Source organism: Mercenaria mercenaria, chromosome 12 (assembly GCF_021730395.1).
Source record: "Mercenaria mercenaria strain notata chromosome 12, MADL_Memer_1, whole genome shotgun sequence".
Classification (NCBI taxonomy): Eukaryota; Metazoa; Mollusca; class Bivalvia; order Venerida; family Veneridae; genus Mercenaria; species Mercenaria mercenaria.
The window spans coordinates 30007820-30025422 of NC_069372.1; the positions used below are offsets into that span (position 1 = coordinate 30007820).

Consider the following 17603-nt stretch of genomic DNA (forward strand, 5'->3'; position numbering starts at 1 on the left):
ATACGGACAGAGTAACCCCGTACCTACCACACGTCGCCGGTGACGCTTTTGTTTTAAACTGATGCCACCCCCCTCCTCCCACCCCCAGTCCCACTCCCCCCTCCCATCCTCCATCAACAATTTCTGTCCCCCGGCCTGTTGTGTAACGAAATTCAGGTCGACTAAAGACATGCGATACAACGCGCGACAAAACGGAGCGCGAGCTTAATGTCTCATGAGCTAAACAGGACTCCATAGAATTACATAGTTCCGACCAGAAATAAATCTAGTACTGTGGCGAGTACCACGTTAGTGCTCAAACGAATGTATGGTGCGGAACCACTGAAAAGTAAACGTGCAGATTAGAGTGAAAGGTCAATTTAACGGTGGTTGCGACATTTAACGGCGTTGCGACATTTAACGTTGCCACAATGCATAATGTTTCATAATACAGGTATACATCATATCCACACGTCTAACGTCTAACCCTACTTCGAACGCTTGCCAATCGTTCCTCTACCCCCGAACACCGACTCCCCACTTATTACATCCCCGTCTAAAAATAAAGAGGGAAAAAACAAACTTTTTTCACATACCTCACATTTCCTTACACTTACTTATATTTTTTATCTCATACATGTATTCACATGTTTCAGTATCCCGCATACGCCCTCCTCATCCCACAACATGTACACTTTTCTGTTTATGCCCTCCTCATCCCGGAACATGTACACTTTTCTGTTTATTTTTTACCTCCCTCACATTTACTTATATCTTATCCGAATTGTAAGTATCTCTCATATCCCCTCAATTCCAGTCCGACCCACTGTCCCGCCCCCATTCACACACACACACACACAACCTGCTATCCATCTTCACTTTCCTAATTTGTTTTTGCATTTCTCACACTACCTTTTTACTTTTCTCATTCACTAATAATTTTCTCCCCAATTCCCGCCCATCTCCACTTTCCCAACGTCCAATCCTAATGCGCGCGTTTTTCATCTCTTACACTTACTTTGCTTATATCATTTGATATTAATTTCTTGCCTACCTAGCGGGTAAAGTATACATTTGTCCGAGCACGTGCCGGGAATAGATATTCCTGTCTTTCCCTAGGGAAAAACCTAGTCTAAAATAGCGTGCACTAAGTTGACGTCACATAGTACTGGCACTAGTGTGACGTCACAAACCATATAAATAATATCAGGAAATACCCAAATCTATTTGTCTCCACACGATCTATTTTGAACGTGATAGGCAAGAAAAATGATCTAACATGTCTGCCTATTTAAGACAGCTGTTTTCCCAACCCTCGGGACAGCTTGGATAAAAAACCTCGCTAACGCTCGGTTTTCCATTCCACACTGTCCCTCGGGTAGGGAAAATCCCGTCTTACACAGGCAGGCATGTAAGATCCTTATAATCTTTGTACAAAATTTCGATTAGTTGAGCGGGCAGTCCGGTAAGAGTACTTAAATTCTTTCTTTTGCGGTTATTAATTTATTTTAAAGGATATGGATGTCTCTTAGCTCGCACGTTCCGTAATCTTCCAAATTCCGAAAATTTAAAAGTACTGGTACTTTAATAAGTTGTAAATTGTAGACATATGTTGATTTAGACTGTTCATTTAGTTATGCACAACATTAATCTAAATAGAATTGTTCGATTACTTTTGGAGATCTTATGTACGTAGAAATTTGTTAGAAAACGGAAGTGAAATTACTCCTACTATAGTCTATACGCTATGTTGGTTCTTAAAGCGTTACTCACGCGATATAGTAGGAATGTAAATAGAACCTTTTATATATGAAAAACAGACATAAAATTAAGAAATAATATATCTCATCCAGTGATTTGTCGTTATATAAATCATTGTTTGGAGTTCAGATGCGAAGGAATTATATCGCGAGGGCGCAGCCCGAGTGATATAATAATACGCATCTGAACGACAAACAATGATTTATTCAAGAGCAAATCACTAAATGACATATATTATTTCGATTCTAACACGTTACCAAGAATTTTAAAGTACATCCTTGACGACATTCATTAAAAATTTGCCCATTTTCAATCGGTTTCTTTTCCAGCGCGCCGCTATGCCGTTAGACGCCATGACATAATAATTGTGACGTCAGAACAGTGTTTTGTTGTATAATAATTCATTGTTTTCTGCCTTCTTTGTTTAATAGGAAAATGAATAGGATCCTGTTAGAATTACTCATAAAGTCTGTAGGATTCGCGTGTCGGTCTCTAAAAGTAACTCGCGAGAAAGTTGATATTTTCTGATATTTTTATACGTACATTTTGGAAGCAGAAATGGATTTACTCGCAAAGTGCATTTGGATTTCTAATAGAATGGATTGGTTTTGGATATTTTTTAAACATAGTTATCTGTTTAAAAATACAAATAAAAATACTTCTATAGTCTGTTTTTTATCTTCAGTTGCCGTTTTCCATAACATCAAATATTTGAATGTAAATAAATTTTGTTTGGATGTTCAATGTTAAAGTTTTCTTATGGGTCTATTTTTACTACTTTCCTTCGGCGAAATAGCTAGTTTTCTAGACTCATTGATAGACTGTCAACGTCACAGGCTACATGTTTACCTTAAAAAGAACACCAATTCATTATTATGTTATCTGATGCTGGGTCAAACAAAGAGTTACATTTAAGATTAGAATTCTGTCAAGGTAGCATGAAATATATGATACTTTAATTATGATTTTCGCTGCAAATCTAAAACAGTATTCCCAAAAACATCGATGAGAGGTGGTAACATATGATTTAGATTTTGCAACGTATTCTGTTAGACTTTGCAACATTATAAAGAATATCTACGAGCTTTATTTTCAAACTACATGTACAATAATGATTGTAAGATCACTACTAACAACAATTAAACATCTAATGACATCTACACATAAAATTATCGGAAAATATAAGCGTTTTGTTTAGTTATAAAATAACGTCCATTTCTTTAAATGTAGTATACATGGTCTGACTGGGTGAAATATAAATCAACTGTTGATATATTATGGAATCAATGGGTAACAAAGAAAGTTATCTGACCATGTCCTTTGCTGATGTTTGTTTGAAATCAAGATATTGTTGTCATGTTGTAGGTATATGGTATGGTGGCTGCTTTCTGCCATCTCGTTCTGGCGTGTTGGCGCGTTTGCAGGGCGCCAGAACGCCAGGACGAAAATTATACGCGCCAAGACGACAAACAAGGCATTTGTCGTTCTGGCGGGGGCGCCAACACGCTAAATTGGGAAGTTGTCGTCCTGGCGTTCTTAGCGCGTTTGCAGGGCGCCAGAACGTCAGGACGCCAGGACGACAATTATACGCGCCAAGACGACAAAATCCATATTTGTCGTTTTGGCGCGTTCACTTGTCATCTTGGCGCCCCCGCCAACACGCCAAGGCGTCTTGGCGCCCTGCAAACGCGCTAAGACGCCAGAACGCCAGGACGACAACTTCCCAATTTAGCATGTTGGCGCCCCCGCCAGAGCGACAAATGCCTTGTTTGTCGTCTTGGCGCGTATAATTGTCGTCCTGGCGTCCTGACGTTCTGGCGCCCTGCAAACGCGCCAACACGCCAGAACGAGATGACAGAAATCAGCCACCATAATATGGAGCGACACAGTAACGTAATTGTTAAGATACCGTATCGTGTATATTTGATATTTTGCAACACGATATCGTTGAGACTTGACTTACATTCACGGGTATGAAACGTTGCCTTCGGCACAAAATGTGCCGCACTGAAATGAAGGCATCGCGCCTCCGACGGCGCAGGCATTGCGCAGGATGTTTACAAAAATAAGGAGCAAGGTGAGTAAAATTGAAGGTTTTTGGTTATTGTCTTTTTACAGTAAAAACTTTTTAGAAATCGGGGAATGCAGCGGGATGTAGTTGTGTCTTGCCGACAAATTCATGCCCAGTTTGTGAAGAAATATGTAATATTGTTATTTTGCGCGTATTTTTCATCGGATACAGTAACGTGAAAATTACAAAAATAGTGAATATTCAGAGTCATTTCACCTCCTGCTGAAAAAGAAATGATGTATTTCTGTAGTATATTATATAAAGACATGTTATCTGATCGATTGAGATAAAATACATGTCTAGGAAAAGGCATATCCCCTTGTTCTGCCGACTTTTCAGTCCAGTGCCGCAGGCATCTCGATGGTGCCGCAGACATCATGAGAGGCGCAGTCATCTTGAATACTATTGTAGTACGTACAATTTCGACCTTCTATATATACATGTATTGAAGTATAAAAATATCAATAACAATGTTGTTCCTCCAGTTATTGTAGTAGTAAGACAAATCTTCTCAATCCGAACTTTGTAATATTAATAGCTATTTTAAGAAGTTTGCAGTATTTTTTCTCGCTGTTTTTGGGAATGGGGCCAGGGAAAATCACGTCATTTTGTATCGATTTGGGATTCATTTTCTCCCGTAAAATAGCAATATTCAATTACTAAACATCCCATTTGTAACAATTATTGATGCTTATAATTCAAAGCAAGGTATGAAAACCAGCATCGGAGCACAAAAACTGTCATAACTTTTGTCATTTTTCAACCAATTTTAAAATTTTTGTTTCAGCATCGAGTTTCTTTTTCTTTACAGTTTGGGCGTACTTTTTTTATTAGCGGTGAGCTGAATTTCAATACTCCCCCCCCCCACACACACACACACACACACCCCACACCCCTCCAAAAAAATATAAATAAATGGTGAGATTCGCAGTTTTGTCGTTCCGAAAACAAGGAACACAATAAGACAAAACACACACACACACACACACACACACACACACACACACACACACACACACATAAAAACATGAAATTTCTCTCGCTCATCTCGCGCCATGTTTTTCTGTAACAGTATATCAGCACAAATTTTACTGTTATGTCAAGATATTTAGATAGGAATGAAGAATATTTAAAACGATACTGTTCCCAAGTTTTGTGTAGAAAAGAACCAGTGAAAAACATGTCCAAATGGGGCTTAACTTGTTCTAATTATTTCTGAAATTCTACAAAAATATTAACGTATTTTACTCACTCTTTGTCGTTCAACTATGATTTAGGTCTGTGCACCGACTGTACACATAAAGTTTTCGTCTAATCATAAGGAGAAATTATTTTCTTTTTTCTTTTAATATACACTGAATGCATGTGCATACTGTATGCATGTGCATCCATCTGAAAATATAATATAATCAAGATATTTAACTATCGATAACTTCATTACTTCTTTTCCACACAAAACTTGGGAACGGTATCGTTTCAAGGGAAGTTTCATGTTTTTACAGGTTTTTTTTTTTTTTTTTTTTTTTGTGTGTGTGTGTGTGTGTGTTTTTTTTTTTTTTTTTTTTGTCTTTTTTGCCGTTCCTTTTCTTCGGAAAGCCAAAACAGTGATTTTTCGCCATTTTTTTTTCTTTTCGGGGGTTTTGGGGAGGGGGGCGAAATTCAACTCATCGCTAATCAAAATAGTACGCCAAAACTGTAAAGAAAAACAACAACAACAAAACTTGATGCTGAAACAAAAACATCAACACTTGTTGAAAAATGACAAAAGTTATGACAGTTTTTGTGCTCCAATGCTGGTTTTCATACCTTGCTTTGAACTAAGCATCAACAATTGTTACAAATGAGAATGTTTGGTAATTGAATAATGTTTTTTAGCAAAAAATAATCCAAATTCGATACAAAATGATGTGACTTTCTCAACTGGGATGCACCTGGTCCCATCCCCCAAAAGAGCAAGAAAAATATTGCAAACTTCTTAAAATAGCTATTAATATTACAAAGTTCGGATTGAGAAGATTTGTCTTACACAATAACAGGAGGAACAACATTGTTATTAATATTTTTGTACTTCAATACATGTTAGAAGGTCAAAATTGTACGTACTACTGACTACAATAGTATTCAAGATGACTGCGCCTCTCATGATGTCTGCGGCACCATCGAGATGCCTGCGGCACTGGACTGAAAAGTCGGCAGAACGAGGGGATATGCCTTTTCCTGACATGTAGTTTATCTCAATCAATCAGATGTCATGTCTTTATATAATATACTACAGAAATATATCATTTCTTTTTCAGCAGGAGGTAAACTGACTCGGAATATTCACTACTTTTGTAATTTTCACGTTACTGTATCCGATGAAAAACACGCGCAAAGTAACAATATTACATATTTCTTCACAAACTGGGCATGGATTTGTCGGCAAGACACAACTACATCCCGCTGCATTCCCCGATTTCTAAAAAGTTTTTACTGTAAAAAGACAATAACCAAAAACCTTCAATTCTACTCACCTTGCTCGTTATTTTTGTAAACATCCTGTGCAATGCCTGCGCCGTCGGAAGCGCAATGCCTTCATTTCAGTGCGGCACATTTTGTGCCGCAGGCAACGTTTCATACCCGTGTACATTGGAACGTACTTCTCCCGGAGTGACACTATCAGCTACATTTTTATTTAATCTTTATAAATCTTTGACAGAATCGTTCGTCTCTTTGAATAATGCAGGTTTGTTAAACCTCAAAATGGTACCAACGCATTTTGGTAGTCACTACCAAAATTCGGCCGAGTTTTGGTAGAGAAAAAATGCGTTGCAAGCGTACATATGATGTGTTAAGGATTATCTTAGATATAGTGGAATATAGCAATAACGAGGCTATTCCAGGTTCGATACCTTTTTGATAATGACGTTACATACAAAACATTGCAAGGATGTGACGTTGACGTTTACGTTACGTTAAAGCGCGCCAATTCCCGACATACTCGGGGCCACGAAATGATACTTTACACATTAAAGAAAATTACTTAGTCACAATAAATCGCGTGTATCAGAATTAATACTTAAAAGTTCATGAATATTGCTATCACATATGAAAGTTCGTAAGTTTATAGTTCACACATCGTCAGTGATGTCGTCTGTGGTGGGTACACTTCCTACTTCTAGTGGGTATAGATTCACGATTGGTCGTGACGTCACTCCTATAGTAGTTCTAAGTTTGAGTGCTCGTGTTAACCCGTCCATACCAGTGAGTAACTCGTCTACCAGGCCAAGTGTCCATCGTATTCTCGGAGAGTCGTCATGGATTAGTACAACGTCACCCATTTTTAGCTCGACTATACGAAGTATAAGGAGAGCTATCCTACACGACCCGGCGTCGGCGTCGGCGTCTTTCCGCGTCACCACCTTGGTTAAAGTTTTTTTACACTTTCGCTTTTTATGCCCCCGAAGGGAGGCATATAGTTTTTGAACCGTCTGTCCGTCTGTCAGTCTGTCCGCAATTTTCGTGTCCGGTCCATATCTTTGTCATCGATGGATGGATTTTCAAATAACTTGGCATGAATGTGTACCACAGTAAGACGACGTGTCGCGCGCAAGACCCAGGTCCGTAGCTCAAAGGTCAAGGTCACACTTAGACGTTAAAGGTCATTTTTCATGATAGTGCATTCGTGTCCGGTCCATATCTTTGTCATCCATGGATGGAATTTCAAATAACTTGGCATGAATGTGTACCGCAGTAAGACGACGTGTCGCGCGCAAGACCCAGGTCCGTAGCTCAAAGGTCAAGGTCACACTTAGACGTTAAAGGTCATTTTTCATGATAGTGCATTCGTGTCCGGTCCATATCTTTGTCATCCATGGATGGATTTTCAAATAACTTGGCATGAATGTGTACCACAGTAAGACGATGTGTCATGCGCAAGACCCAGGTCCGTAGCTCAAAGGCCAAGGTCAGACTTAGACGTTAAAGGTCATATTTCATGATAGTGCATTGATGGGCGTGTCCGGTCCATATCTTTGTCATTCATGCATGGATTTTAAAATTATTGGGCATGAATGTGCACAGTAAGACGACGTGTCGCGCGCAAGACCCAGGTCCGTAGATCAAAGATCCTAAACTCTAACCTCAGCCATAACTATTCATTCAAAGTGCCGTCGGGGGCATGTGTCATCCTATGGATACAGCTCTTGTTTCAACTTATCTCTGTAATTACTTGATGGATTTGATTCAGACTTGAAATAGTTATTCCTCATCATCACCAACATCATCTGGCATAAGGGCCATAACTCTGGCACCAATATTTCATGATTTATCTCCCCTTTCCACTTAGTTTTTAAGGTTAAAGTTTTGATGCACTTTCACTCTATCCCTGTTATTACTGAATGGATTTGATTCAAACTTAAATAATTGTTCAACGTCATCACCCACATCATATGATACAAGATACATAACTCTGGCACAAATTTTTCATGAATTATTCCCCCTTTTTACATAGAATTTCAGGTTAAAGTTTTGATGCACTTTCACTCTATCTCTGTTTTTACTGAATGGATTTGATTCAAACTAAAATAGTTATTCAGCATCATCACCGATGCCATATGACACAAGGCGCATAACTCTGGCACCAATTTTTCATGAATTATTCCCCCTTTTTACTTAGAATTTCAGGTTAAAGTTTTGATGCACATTCACTCTATCACTGTTATTACAGAATGGATTTGATTCAAACTTAAAATAGTTGTTCAACATCATCACCCACACCATTTAACACAAGGTGCATAACTCTGGCACCAATATTTCATTATTTATCTCCTCTTTCTACTTAGTTTTTATGGTTAAAGTTTTGATGCACTTTCACTCTATCACTGTTATTACAGAATGGATTTGATTCAAACTTAAAATAATTGTTCAACATCATCACCCACACCATTTAACACAAGGTGCATAACTCTGGCACCAATTTTTCATGAATTATGCCCCCTTTTACTTGAATTAAATGTTAATTTTGATGCATTTTCACTATCTCTCGGTTATTAAGAAATGCATTTGATTCAAACTTGAACTAGTTGTTCCACATTATCACCCACATCATATGACACAAGATGCATAACTTCCGCACCAAAATTGTTTAATTATGCCCCCTTTTTGCTTAGGCTATACTTATATAGTGTTTTGATACACTTTATCTGTACCTCTCTTATTACTTAATATTTTTGACACAGACTCAGGCAATTGTGCAATATCTTCATTCACCATTGGAGTTAATAAACACTCCAGTGACAGCTCCAGTTTCTTCAGGTGTGCCCAGTTTCACTATCCAGCATCGAAATAGTCGAGCACGCTGTCTCCTGTGACAGCTCTTGTTATCGTTTGGGCGTTACATCCTGTCTTCTGGTGGTGTTCACGAAGAGCCGTCAGGTACTCGGACATCCATCTGCGCCTAAAGTGGCCTATGAGCGTCTGCTGCATCCGGGCTCGCTTGGTAAGTGATGTGTGATCTGACGTTACATCACAATGTCGTTGGAATATGGTAATGATGTCGTCTGGCGGCCATACAACAGGTGTGCTGGGGTCAGTGGTCTAGGATCATCTGGACTGGATGGAACGTGCGTCAGCGGTCTATTGTTGATCATGCACTCTGCCTCTTTAGTGATGGTTTGAAGTGTTTCCAGGGTAACGTACGCTCGTCCAATAATCTTCTTAAGGGTCACCTTCGTCAGGCCAATGAGTCTTTCCCAGAATCCTCCGTACCAGGGAGCTCTCTTAGGTATAAATCGCCATTCTGTACCCATTTCACTCAGTGATGTACTAATAGATGCAGACTGGAACAGTTCTCTGAGACTGGTAGCAGCAGACTGGTATGTCGTAGCGTTGTCTGATATCATGACTTTAAGAAGGGACTTTCTGCTGACAAACCTTCTAAACGCTTGCATAAATGTAGATTCTAATAGGTCGGTGACAACTTCTAAATGTATAGCTCGTGTAGCTGCGCATGTGAAGAGACATATGTTTGCCTTTGATGTGGTTCCTGTATTGTTCTTAGTTTGGATGGCTCCGGTAAAGTCAGCACCTGTGACTGTGAATGGAGGTGCATTTTCAACTCGTATCTTTGGCAACGGTGGTGGATCAGGGGCACTGTAGGGTCTCCCGATGACTCGTCTGCATGTCACGCACTTACGGGTTATGGCGTTCACACACTGTCTAATGGCCGGTATCCAATACTTCTGACGAATGTTGGTTACTGTAGCGTTCGTTCCGGCATGCAGGTATTTCTCATGGGCGTGCAATACAATTCGGCGGGTAAGTAGGTGTTTCTTAGGCAATAAGTAAGGAAACTTTGTTGATTCAGCAACAGGGGCATTCTGGATTCTGCCGCCACATCGAAGTAGGCCATTACCGTCTGGAAACAACTGTAGTTTATTCACAAGCGTTGGACGAGGTATGCGGGACGTAGGGGACTTCACGTAGGTAACTTCATCGGATAAGCGGTTTCCTGGCAATCTCGCAATAACATTTGCTCAGCATCTTGTAGTTCTTGTGTAGACAGAACACCTAACATTCTATGTTGAGTAGTTCGACAGTTGTATACGAATCGTCGTACTTAGGCCGTAACACGAAGGAGCTTGCTGTATTTGCTGAATCTGGTTATGTCTGCTAATGTCTTGGCTAGATGTCGTCTGCTGGTTGGCGGGTATGTCAGGATTATCATCTAATGTCGTCTGCTCTTCACTGGTCGTTTGCATCAATGCCTGTGTAGAACCCCAAGTAGGCCACGCACTAGTGTTACATAACCAGGAAGGACCGGTACTCCATAGGCTGCTACTCAGGAACTTATCTGCAGTGATTCCTCGGGTAAGTAGATCCGCAGGGTTACTATCTGTTGGGCAATATCTCCATGACGACCCTGAGGTTAAGTTAGACATCTCGGTTACTCGGTTGGTAATAAATCTCTTGGTAGGTTTCGATGACTTCAACCAGTGCAGGACGATCTGGCTGTCGGACCAATATGTAATGTCTGTGACCATGAGCGACTTCTGTAAATGGGAACCTAGTCTTGCACCAATCAAGGCGGCCATCAATTCTAGTAGTGGTAGAGTTTCTTGTGGGGTGCCACTCGATTCTTCGCCATGACAAGTCGTGCGTCGGTGCTATTGCAGATGTACGCTGCGGTTCCATATGATGCCATACTGGCGTCTACAAACACGTGTAACTGCCCTGAGGTCTTGTCAACTCCGGAATTAGCGGTAAACAGCAGTAATCTGGGGAAGGTCATGGTCTGTGCGGAATTCAAATCGAGGCTAAGGGTATGCCATATGTGCTGTATATCTTCTGGTAATGGGACATCCCAGTCATAACTCTTCTTCCATATATCTTGTAGTAGAATCTTGGTTCTGGTGGGTACAGGGCTAAGCAGGCCTAGTGGATCATAAATTCTGGATGTAACTCAAGACTGCTCTCTTTGTCACTTTGTCAAGTTGGGGAATAACTCTTGGAGGAAATGACATCATGTCACTAGTGGGATTCCAACGTAAGCCTAGGACCTTGGTAAACTCATCACCATCGAGTACGCCGACGGTACTTGCGGTATGACGTAATTGTAGCTGTTAGAGGTCCAGGAACGTAGATTCATGCCGGCGTTGGACATCAGTGTTCTGGATTCCCAGAAGTAGTTCAAGAGGTCTAATTCATTTGTAAAGCTGGATACTACGTTATCTACGTAGAGGTATCGCTCTATAATGGTAGCTACTGCTTTGAGACTCGGGTTCAAACGTAGATGCTTGAGGAGGGTCGCATTCAGCATGAATGGCGAACATGTAGCGCCGAATAGCTAAACTTTGAAGCGATAGGTAATCAAGGGACTGCAGGGATCGTTAGTGTTCTGTAGCTATAGGAATTCCGTAACATCTCTGTCACTCTCGTGCAGGCCCACGTGAAGAAATGCCTTTTCAATGTCTGTGGTAACTGCGTATCTGTTGTAACGGAATCGGATTAGAAGGGAAGTCAAATCGTTCAGGATGGGCGGGGTTGATTCTAGGCAATCATTCAAGGACGGCTCATCACGGGATTTTCGGCAGCTGCAATCATACCCAGTTCTGATGGGGGTGGTAGAGGAATCATTTTTCACTGGGTGATGGGGTATGTAGTGCACTCTTGTAGTCTGGGAATCTTCGTCAACTTTCTCTATAAAGCCTCTTCTTTCCTGTTCCGCGATGATCTCGCCATACTTCTGCAGTATCTCTGGCTCTGCACTTAGTCGCCTGATAGTGTTCTCGGTTCTGCGTTTGGTAATCTGGTAGTTTGTGGGAAGTGGAGGATGGTCTTGCTTCCATGGTAACTGGGCAGTGTATCTTCCATTACTATACTGAATGGCATTCTGCTGATAATTCTCAAGGTAGTCTGTGATCTTCTTGTCATCGGTACTATCGGCGATCCCCATGCTGTCTAGCTTCCAGAATTTCTCTAGGCTGTGGACTTCATCTGCAGAGGAAGTGATAACGTTCGTGCATGCTGGGTAGAATTTCTGGAGGTCGAATCAGGTAAGCGTCCGGATAATAGGTAGCCAATCTTGGATTTTACTGCCGTGGGACCATCTCCACGTCGTACCTCATCTTCAACAATATCCCAGTAGAAATCAGCGCCGATGAGTAGGGATATGTTAAAACAACTGTCACTGCTCACTGGATGGGCTAACTTAAGACCACGTAAGTATGGTAAATTAACCGTGGAATCTTTCAGGTGATTAGTAATGGGATTTGCTATGGTCGGGACAATAATAGTTTTGATAGGGATCTTTTGCTTAGAATCTGTTATCAGGTAGACCGTAGTGGTATCAAGGTGCTGAACTCCGTCACTCCTTCCTCCAAATGCCGACAAACAAATTGTCTCGGTTGTCTCCCTTGCCAGTTGTAATTCTTACGCTAACGGCTGTGTTATGTACGATCGTTGTGATCCTTCATCAAATAGGATAGTAGCGTCTAAAGAATGGTTTTCTCTGGAACATATAGGGGCGATGGCTGTCTTCAGTAAAACTCCGGATAGGGATTTTTGGGTTGATGATGCGTGATAGGACACTTGAGCTGGTGCCTTTGGGTCACTGTTTTGAGTCTGTGTAGGTATACTAGGTTGCGGGGCGTTTTCTGGCTGGCAAATACTTGTGTGATGCTTCTTGTGGCACTTCTGACATGTACGACGTGACTTGCATCTGGACATCATGTGTGAACCAAGGCAGTTGAAGCATAGTCGAATCTATTTTACGACGGCTAGTCTGGATGCGACGTCCGGGTACTTGGTACAATCTATCGAACTGTGTGATTCCTGACAGAAGGCACACTTTACTGGGTTTCTATGTGATCTTTTAGGGGGAATCATGGGGTTGGAAGAAACTGGCGCAGTTAGTTTCGTCTTTGTACCAGTATAAAACGAAGCTGTTGACCCATACCTGTCTACTTCCGGCTGATGACTTATAGGACCGCCTGCATCTAATATGTTTATTTCCTTGGATATTGCCTTGCGTAAATCTAGTAACTGCCAGTCACCGTCGCCGTGATGTCGGGCTAGGTTACGTCGTACTTCTCCTGGTAACCTATCTAATATTATGGGAACTAGTAAGTTGCCGTACGTGTCCTGATACTGACCATTGGACTCTAGACTACGGATATACGATTCCATCTTATCGTAGAAACTGCGCAAGCTATGGATACTATTTGTCGGGGCTGGAAGCTGAAGAAAGGCTTGCATAGTGGCGTGGTAATTTTTTGTCGGCGACCATACCTTTCTTTCAGTAAATTTATCGCTCGAGCATAATTGGCATTGGTCAGCGTAAAACCTTCAATAGTATTGGCTGCTTCAGATTCAAGCTGAGATTGCAAGTAGCTGAACTTTGCACATCAGTTAGATTATAATTTAGATGTATGGTGGATTCGAATGAGTCCCAGAACGTTTGCCAACGTAAAATATCCCCGTTTAAAGTAGGGAGCGTAAGATTCGGCAGTCTATGGGAAATGGACGAGTTTGTAGAATTAATAGAAGCATTACTTACAGGTTGGCATGTATACTGTACTCTGTCTGTGGCTATATTCTGTGATTGGACGATTGCGTTGCTGAATGGTTCTCCAGGGCAGACGTCAGTGGGATACAACTCTGTAGACCGGATACCCTCCGCAGACTGGACACAGAACTCTGAAGGATGGAAACTGGACCCTGTAGGTTGGATACTGGACCCGGTAGGCTGGAAATCACTACTGGCGTTAGTTGCGGCTTGGATAGATGGTGTGGAAGATTTGCGGTTGTTCTTAAAAGCATGAAGACTTCTGATCTGAATTTTTACGCTCAGCATGTAATCATCGGTCTCCGTCATCTCAGTTAGTAAATCTTCGCCATCAGTTTGCGCTAGTATCTTGTCATTAGTACCTTCCAGTGACTTGAACTTGGCCTCTGCTGCCTCAAGAATCGTGTCGAATTCCACCATGTCGATGTCGCTACTTTTTACATCTTCAATCTTTTTCATCTGTGCAGTAATGACGGCTTTCTGTGCCTCTCGTATCTGGAGTAGTTTCTGCTTCATTTCTGTTGATTTTCTTTGGTCACGGCACCAATATCTTAGATATAGTGGAATATAGCAATAACGACGCTAATTCCAGGTTCGATACCTTTTTAATAATGACGTACCCCACTGTGTTCCTTTGTTTGTTCGTTTTGTCCTTGTGTGTTGACTTTGTGTGCGCGCGTGTGTGTATCCTTATTGTTCGTCTTGTCCTTATGTGTTGGCTTTGAGTGTGTGTGTGTGTGTGTGTTGTTCGTTTTGTCCTGATGTGTAAGCTTTGAGTGTGTGTGTGTGTGTGGTGCACGCGTTTGCGTGCTGGGGGGTTCGTTTTGAGGAGGCTGCGCTTTTGGTGCGTGGCATTCCCTGTTTGATATTTTTCTTTGTTTTTTTTTACATACAAAACATTGCAAGGATATGACGTTGACGTTTACGTTACGTTAAAGCGCGCCAATTCCCGACAAGGATCATGGAATGGAACGTATTTTGGTAGTTTTTTTTACATTACGAACAAAAGAGAGAGATAAAAGGAGGACATGTCTCCTATAAAAAGGGTGGGGGATGGGTTTCGGAGTTCCCCTCCCGAGATATAGTTTTCGTATAAAAAAAAAACCAAAATGTAGAATCCTGAGCGTGTTAAAAGGGCCTCAAACGACGCTTCCTATTCGATAACACTGTATTGTTTTGTTGTTTTAATGGAGGGATAGGCCACCAAGACTTTTAAAAGCACGAAAATGTTGAATTCCAAAACGAAGTATAAGTGTGAGGATTTCACGTGAGTCCTCCATCTTGATATTTTTTAACACATCCCACATAAATGGTGAATAACTGTGCGTGTTTAGAGGTCTTAGATAAATATTTCTGGCGAAAAGATTTTTTCTCTTTAAAGGTGAGAGGTTTCGAGAGTCCACCACAGATATCTTTAAAACACAACGTAAAAGAATAGTAAAATGTGGGCGTGGGCGTACTCGAATAATGTTCCAAAAACTAAATTCTCCGTCGTTAGATTTAGATTTTTATTTTGGTATATACAAGCGAGTGGTATTTTGGGGTCCTCCCCGAACAATGCATGGAAAAGGTGGGTTCTGTGTGTTTAAATGGGTAAGAAATGGTCCTGCTTGACAGAATCTAGGGCCGTTATATTTTCATGGTCAAAAGGTAAAGCTCGGATGAGCAACTAAGTTCCATCATGACTCTCTTTGAAATAATATTGTCCATTCGTCACAAAATATTCTTTTTGTAAATCATGAGATTATTATTAATACCGTTTTGCGTTGGATGTGTACATATCCAACGCGTATTGGTACCACATTTTTGTAAACTACCAAATTGCGTTGAGTGTAACGCATTTTGGTAGTGACTACCAAAACTCGGCCGAATTTTGGTAGTGACTACCAAAATGCGTTGCTACCATTTTGAGGTGCAACAGAGCCTATTTTCAGTCTTTTAACCTCTTTTTGACGTGCTCATGGGTTGTGAAACCCTATTTTTATGCCCCCTCCCCTCTTCGAAGAAGGAGGGGTATACCGTTTTGCAGGTGTCGGCCGGTCGGTATGTTGACCAATCGGTTTCCGGATGAAAACAAGAACGCTTGGGCAAAGGGTCATAAAAGTTGATAAGAAGGTTGGTCATACCTAGAAAATCACACTTATTGATTTTGAGATTAAAGGTCAAAGGTTAATGTCTCAGTGACCCGGAACAATTGAAACGCTTGGGCCTAGGATCACAAAACATAATATAAAAGTAGACCATGACCAGCAAATGACCCGTGTTGATTTTGCATTTAGTAGGTTGAAGGTCAAGGTCACAATGGCCCGGAAAGTTTACCCGTTTCTGGACGATAACTTGAAAATGCTTGGGCCTAGGATCACGAAAACTAATAGGGGGTTGATCATGACCAGCAAATGAGCCCTATAAATTTTGAGATCAGAAGGTCAAAGGTTAAAGTCACATTGACCAATAACAGGTCAACGGTTTCCAGATGATAAATCAAAAATGCTTAAGCATAGGATCGTTAAAGTTGAAAGGAAGGTTTTTCATGACCAGCAGATGACTCTTATTGATTTTGAGGTTAGTAGGTCAAAGTTCAAGGTCACAGTGACCCGGAACAGTTAAACGGTTTCCGGGCGATAACTTGAGAACGCCTAGGCCTAGGATCACGAAACTTAATATAAACGTTGACCATAACCAGCAAATGACCCTTATTGATTTTGCTTTTAGTAGGTCAAAGATCAAGGTCACTATGACCCGGAACAGTTAAACAGTTTCTGGACGATAACTTAAAAATTCTTGGGCCTAGGATCACGAAACTTAATAGAAAGGTTGATCATGACAAGCAGGTGACTCCTATTAATTTTTAGGTCAGTAGGTCAAAGGTCAAGGTCACATTGACCAATAAGAGGTCTACGGTTTCCAACTGATAACTCAACAATGCTTGGGACTAGGATCATGAAAGTTGATAGGGAGGTTTGTCATGACCAGCAGATGATTTATATTAATTTTGAAGTCAGTAGGTCAAAGGTCAAGGTCACAGTGACCCAGAACAGTTGAACCTAGGGCGATGACATGAGAATGGTTGCGCCTAGGATCACGAAACTTGACTCGATAGTTGATCATAACCAGTAGATGACTCCTCAGTACGTCAAATGTCACGGTCACAGTGACCCGGAATACTTGAACCGTTTCCGGGTGATAACTTGAGAAGGCTTGTGCATAGGATCACGAAGCTTGATAGGGAGGTTGATCATGACCAGTAGATGACCCCTGTTGATTTTGAGGTCAGTAGGTCAAAAGTCAAGGTCACATTGACCCAGAACAGTAGAATATATTTTGCCATATAACTAGAGAATGCTTTAGTCTAAGATCACGTTAGATACGGAGGTCACTTATGACTGGTAAATTACCCATAATTATTGATTTTAGGTCAGTACGCCAAACGTCATGTGTACAGTGACCAAATATTATCTGTTCCTTGTGCAGTTACCTGAATGCATCATAGGGGTATTTCGTGTTCGACGAGCTCTTGTTCAATATATCAGTCCGTCTGTCAGTCCGTCTCTATACCTGTCAATGTCGTAACATATTTATCAGATTCTTGCCTTCCGCACCGTTATTTCAGATTTGATTAAATTTGCGCAAGTATAATTTCATTTGACAGTACAGAAATACCTCAGGGTCAAGAACAGATTTAAACCTTTAGATCAAGGTCAGATGTTATTAAAGGCAAGTAATTTATAAAAACATAATTATATAGCA

At 41.0% G+C, this 17603-nt stretch overlaps 2 protein-coding genes across 2 annotated transcripts; both read right to left on the minus strand.

Moving 5' to 3' along the window:
• Positions 1-9312: 9312 nt before the first annotated feature.
• Positions 9313-10884, minus strand: LOC128547529 (uncharacterized). The gene is made up of 2 exons (XM_053520501.1): positions 10410-10884; positions 9313-10301 (listed from the first exon to the last, which is right to left on the minus strand). Exons 1-2 carry the CDS (start codon positions 10882-10884, stop codon positions 9313-9315), a joined length of 1464 nt encoding a protein of 487 aa, XP_053376476.1.
• Positions 10885-11693: 809 nt separating this feature from the next.
• Positions 11694-12245, minus strand: LOC128547530 (uncharacterized). Its single transcript, XM_053520502.1, has one exon. It carries the CDS (start codon positions 12243-12245, stop codon positions 11694-11696), a length of 552 nt encoding a protein of 183 aa, XP_053376477.1.
• Positions 12246-17603: the final 5358 nt, after the last annotated feature.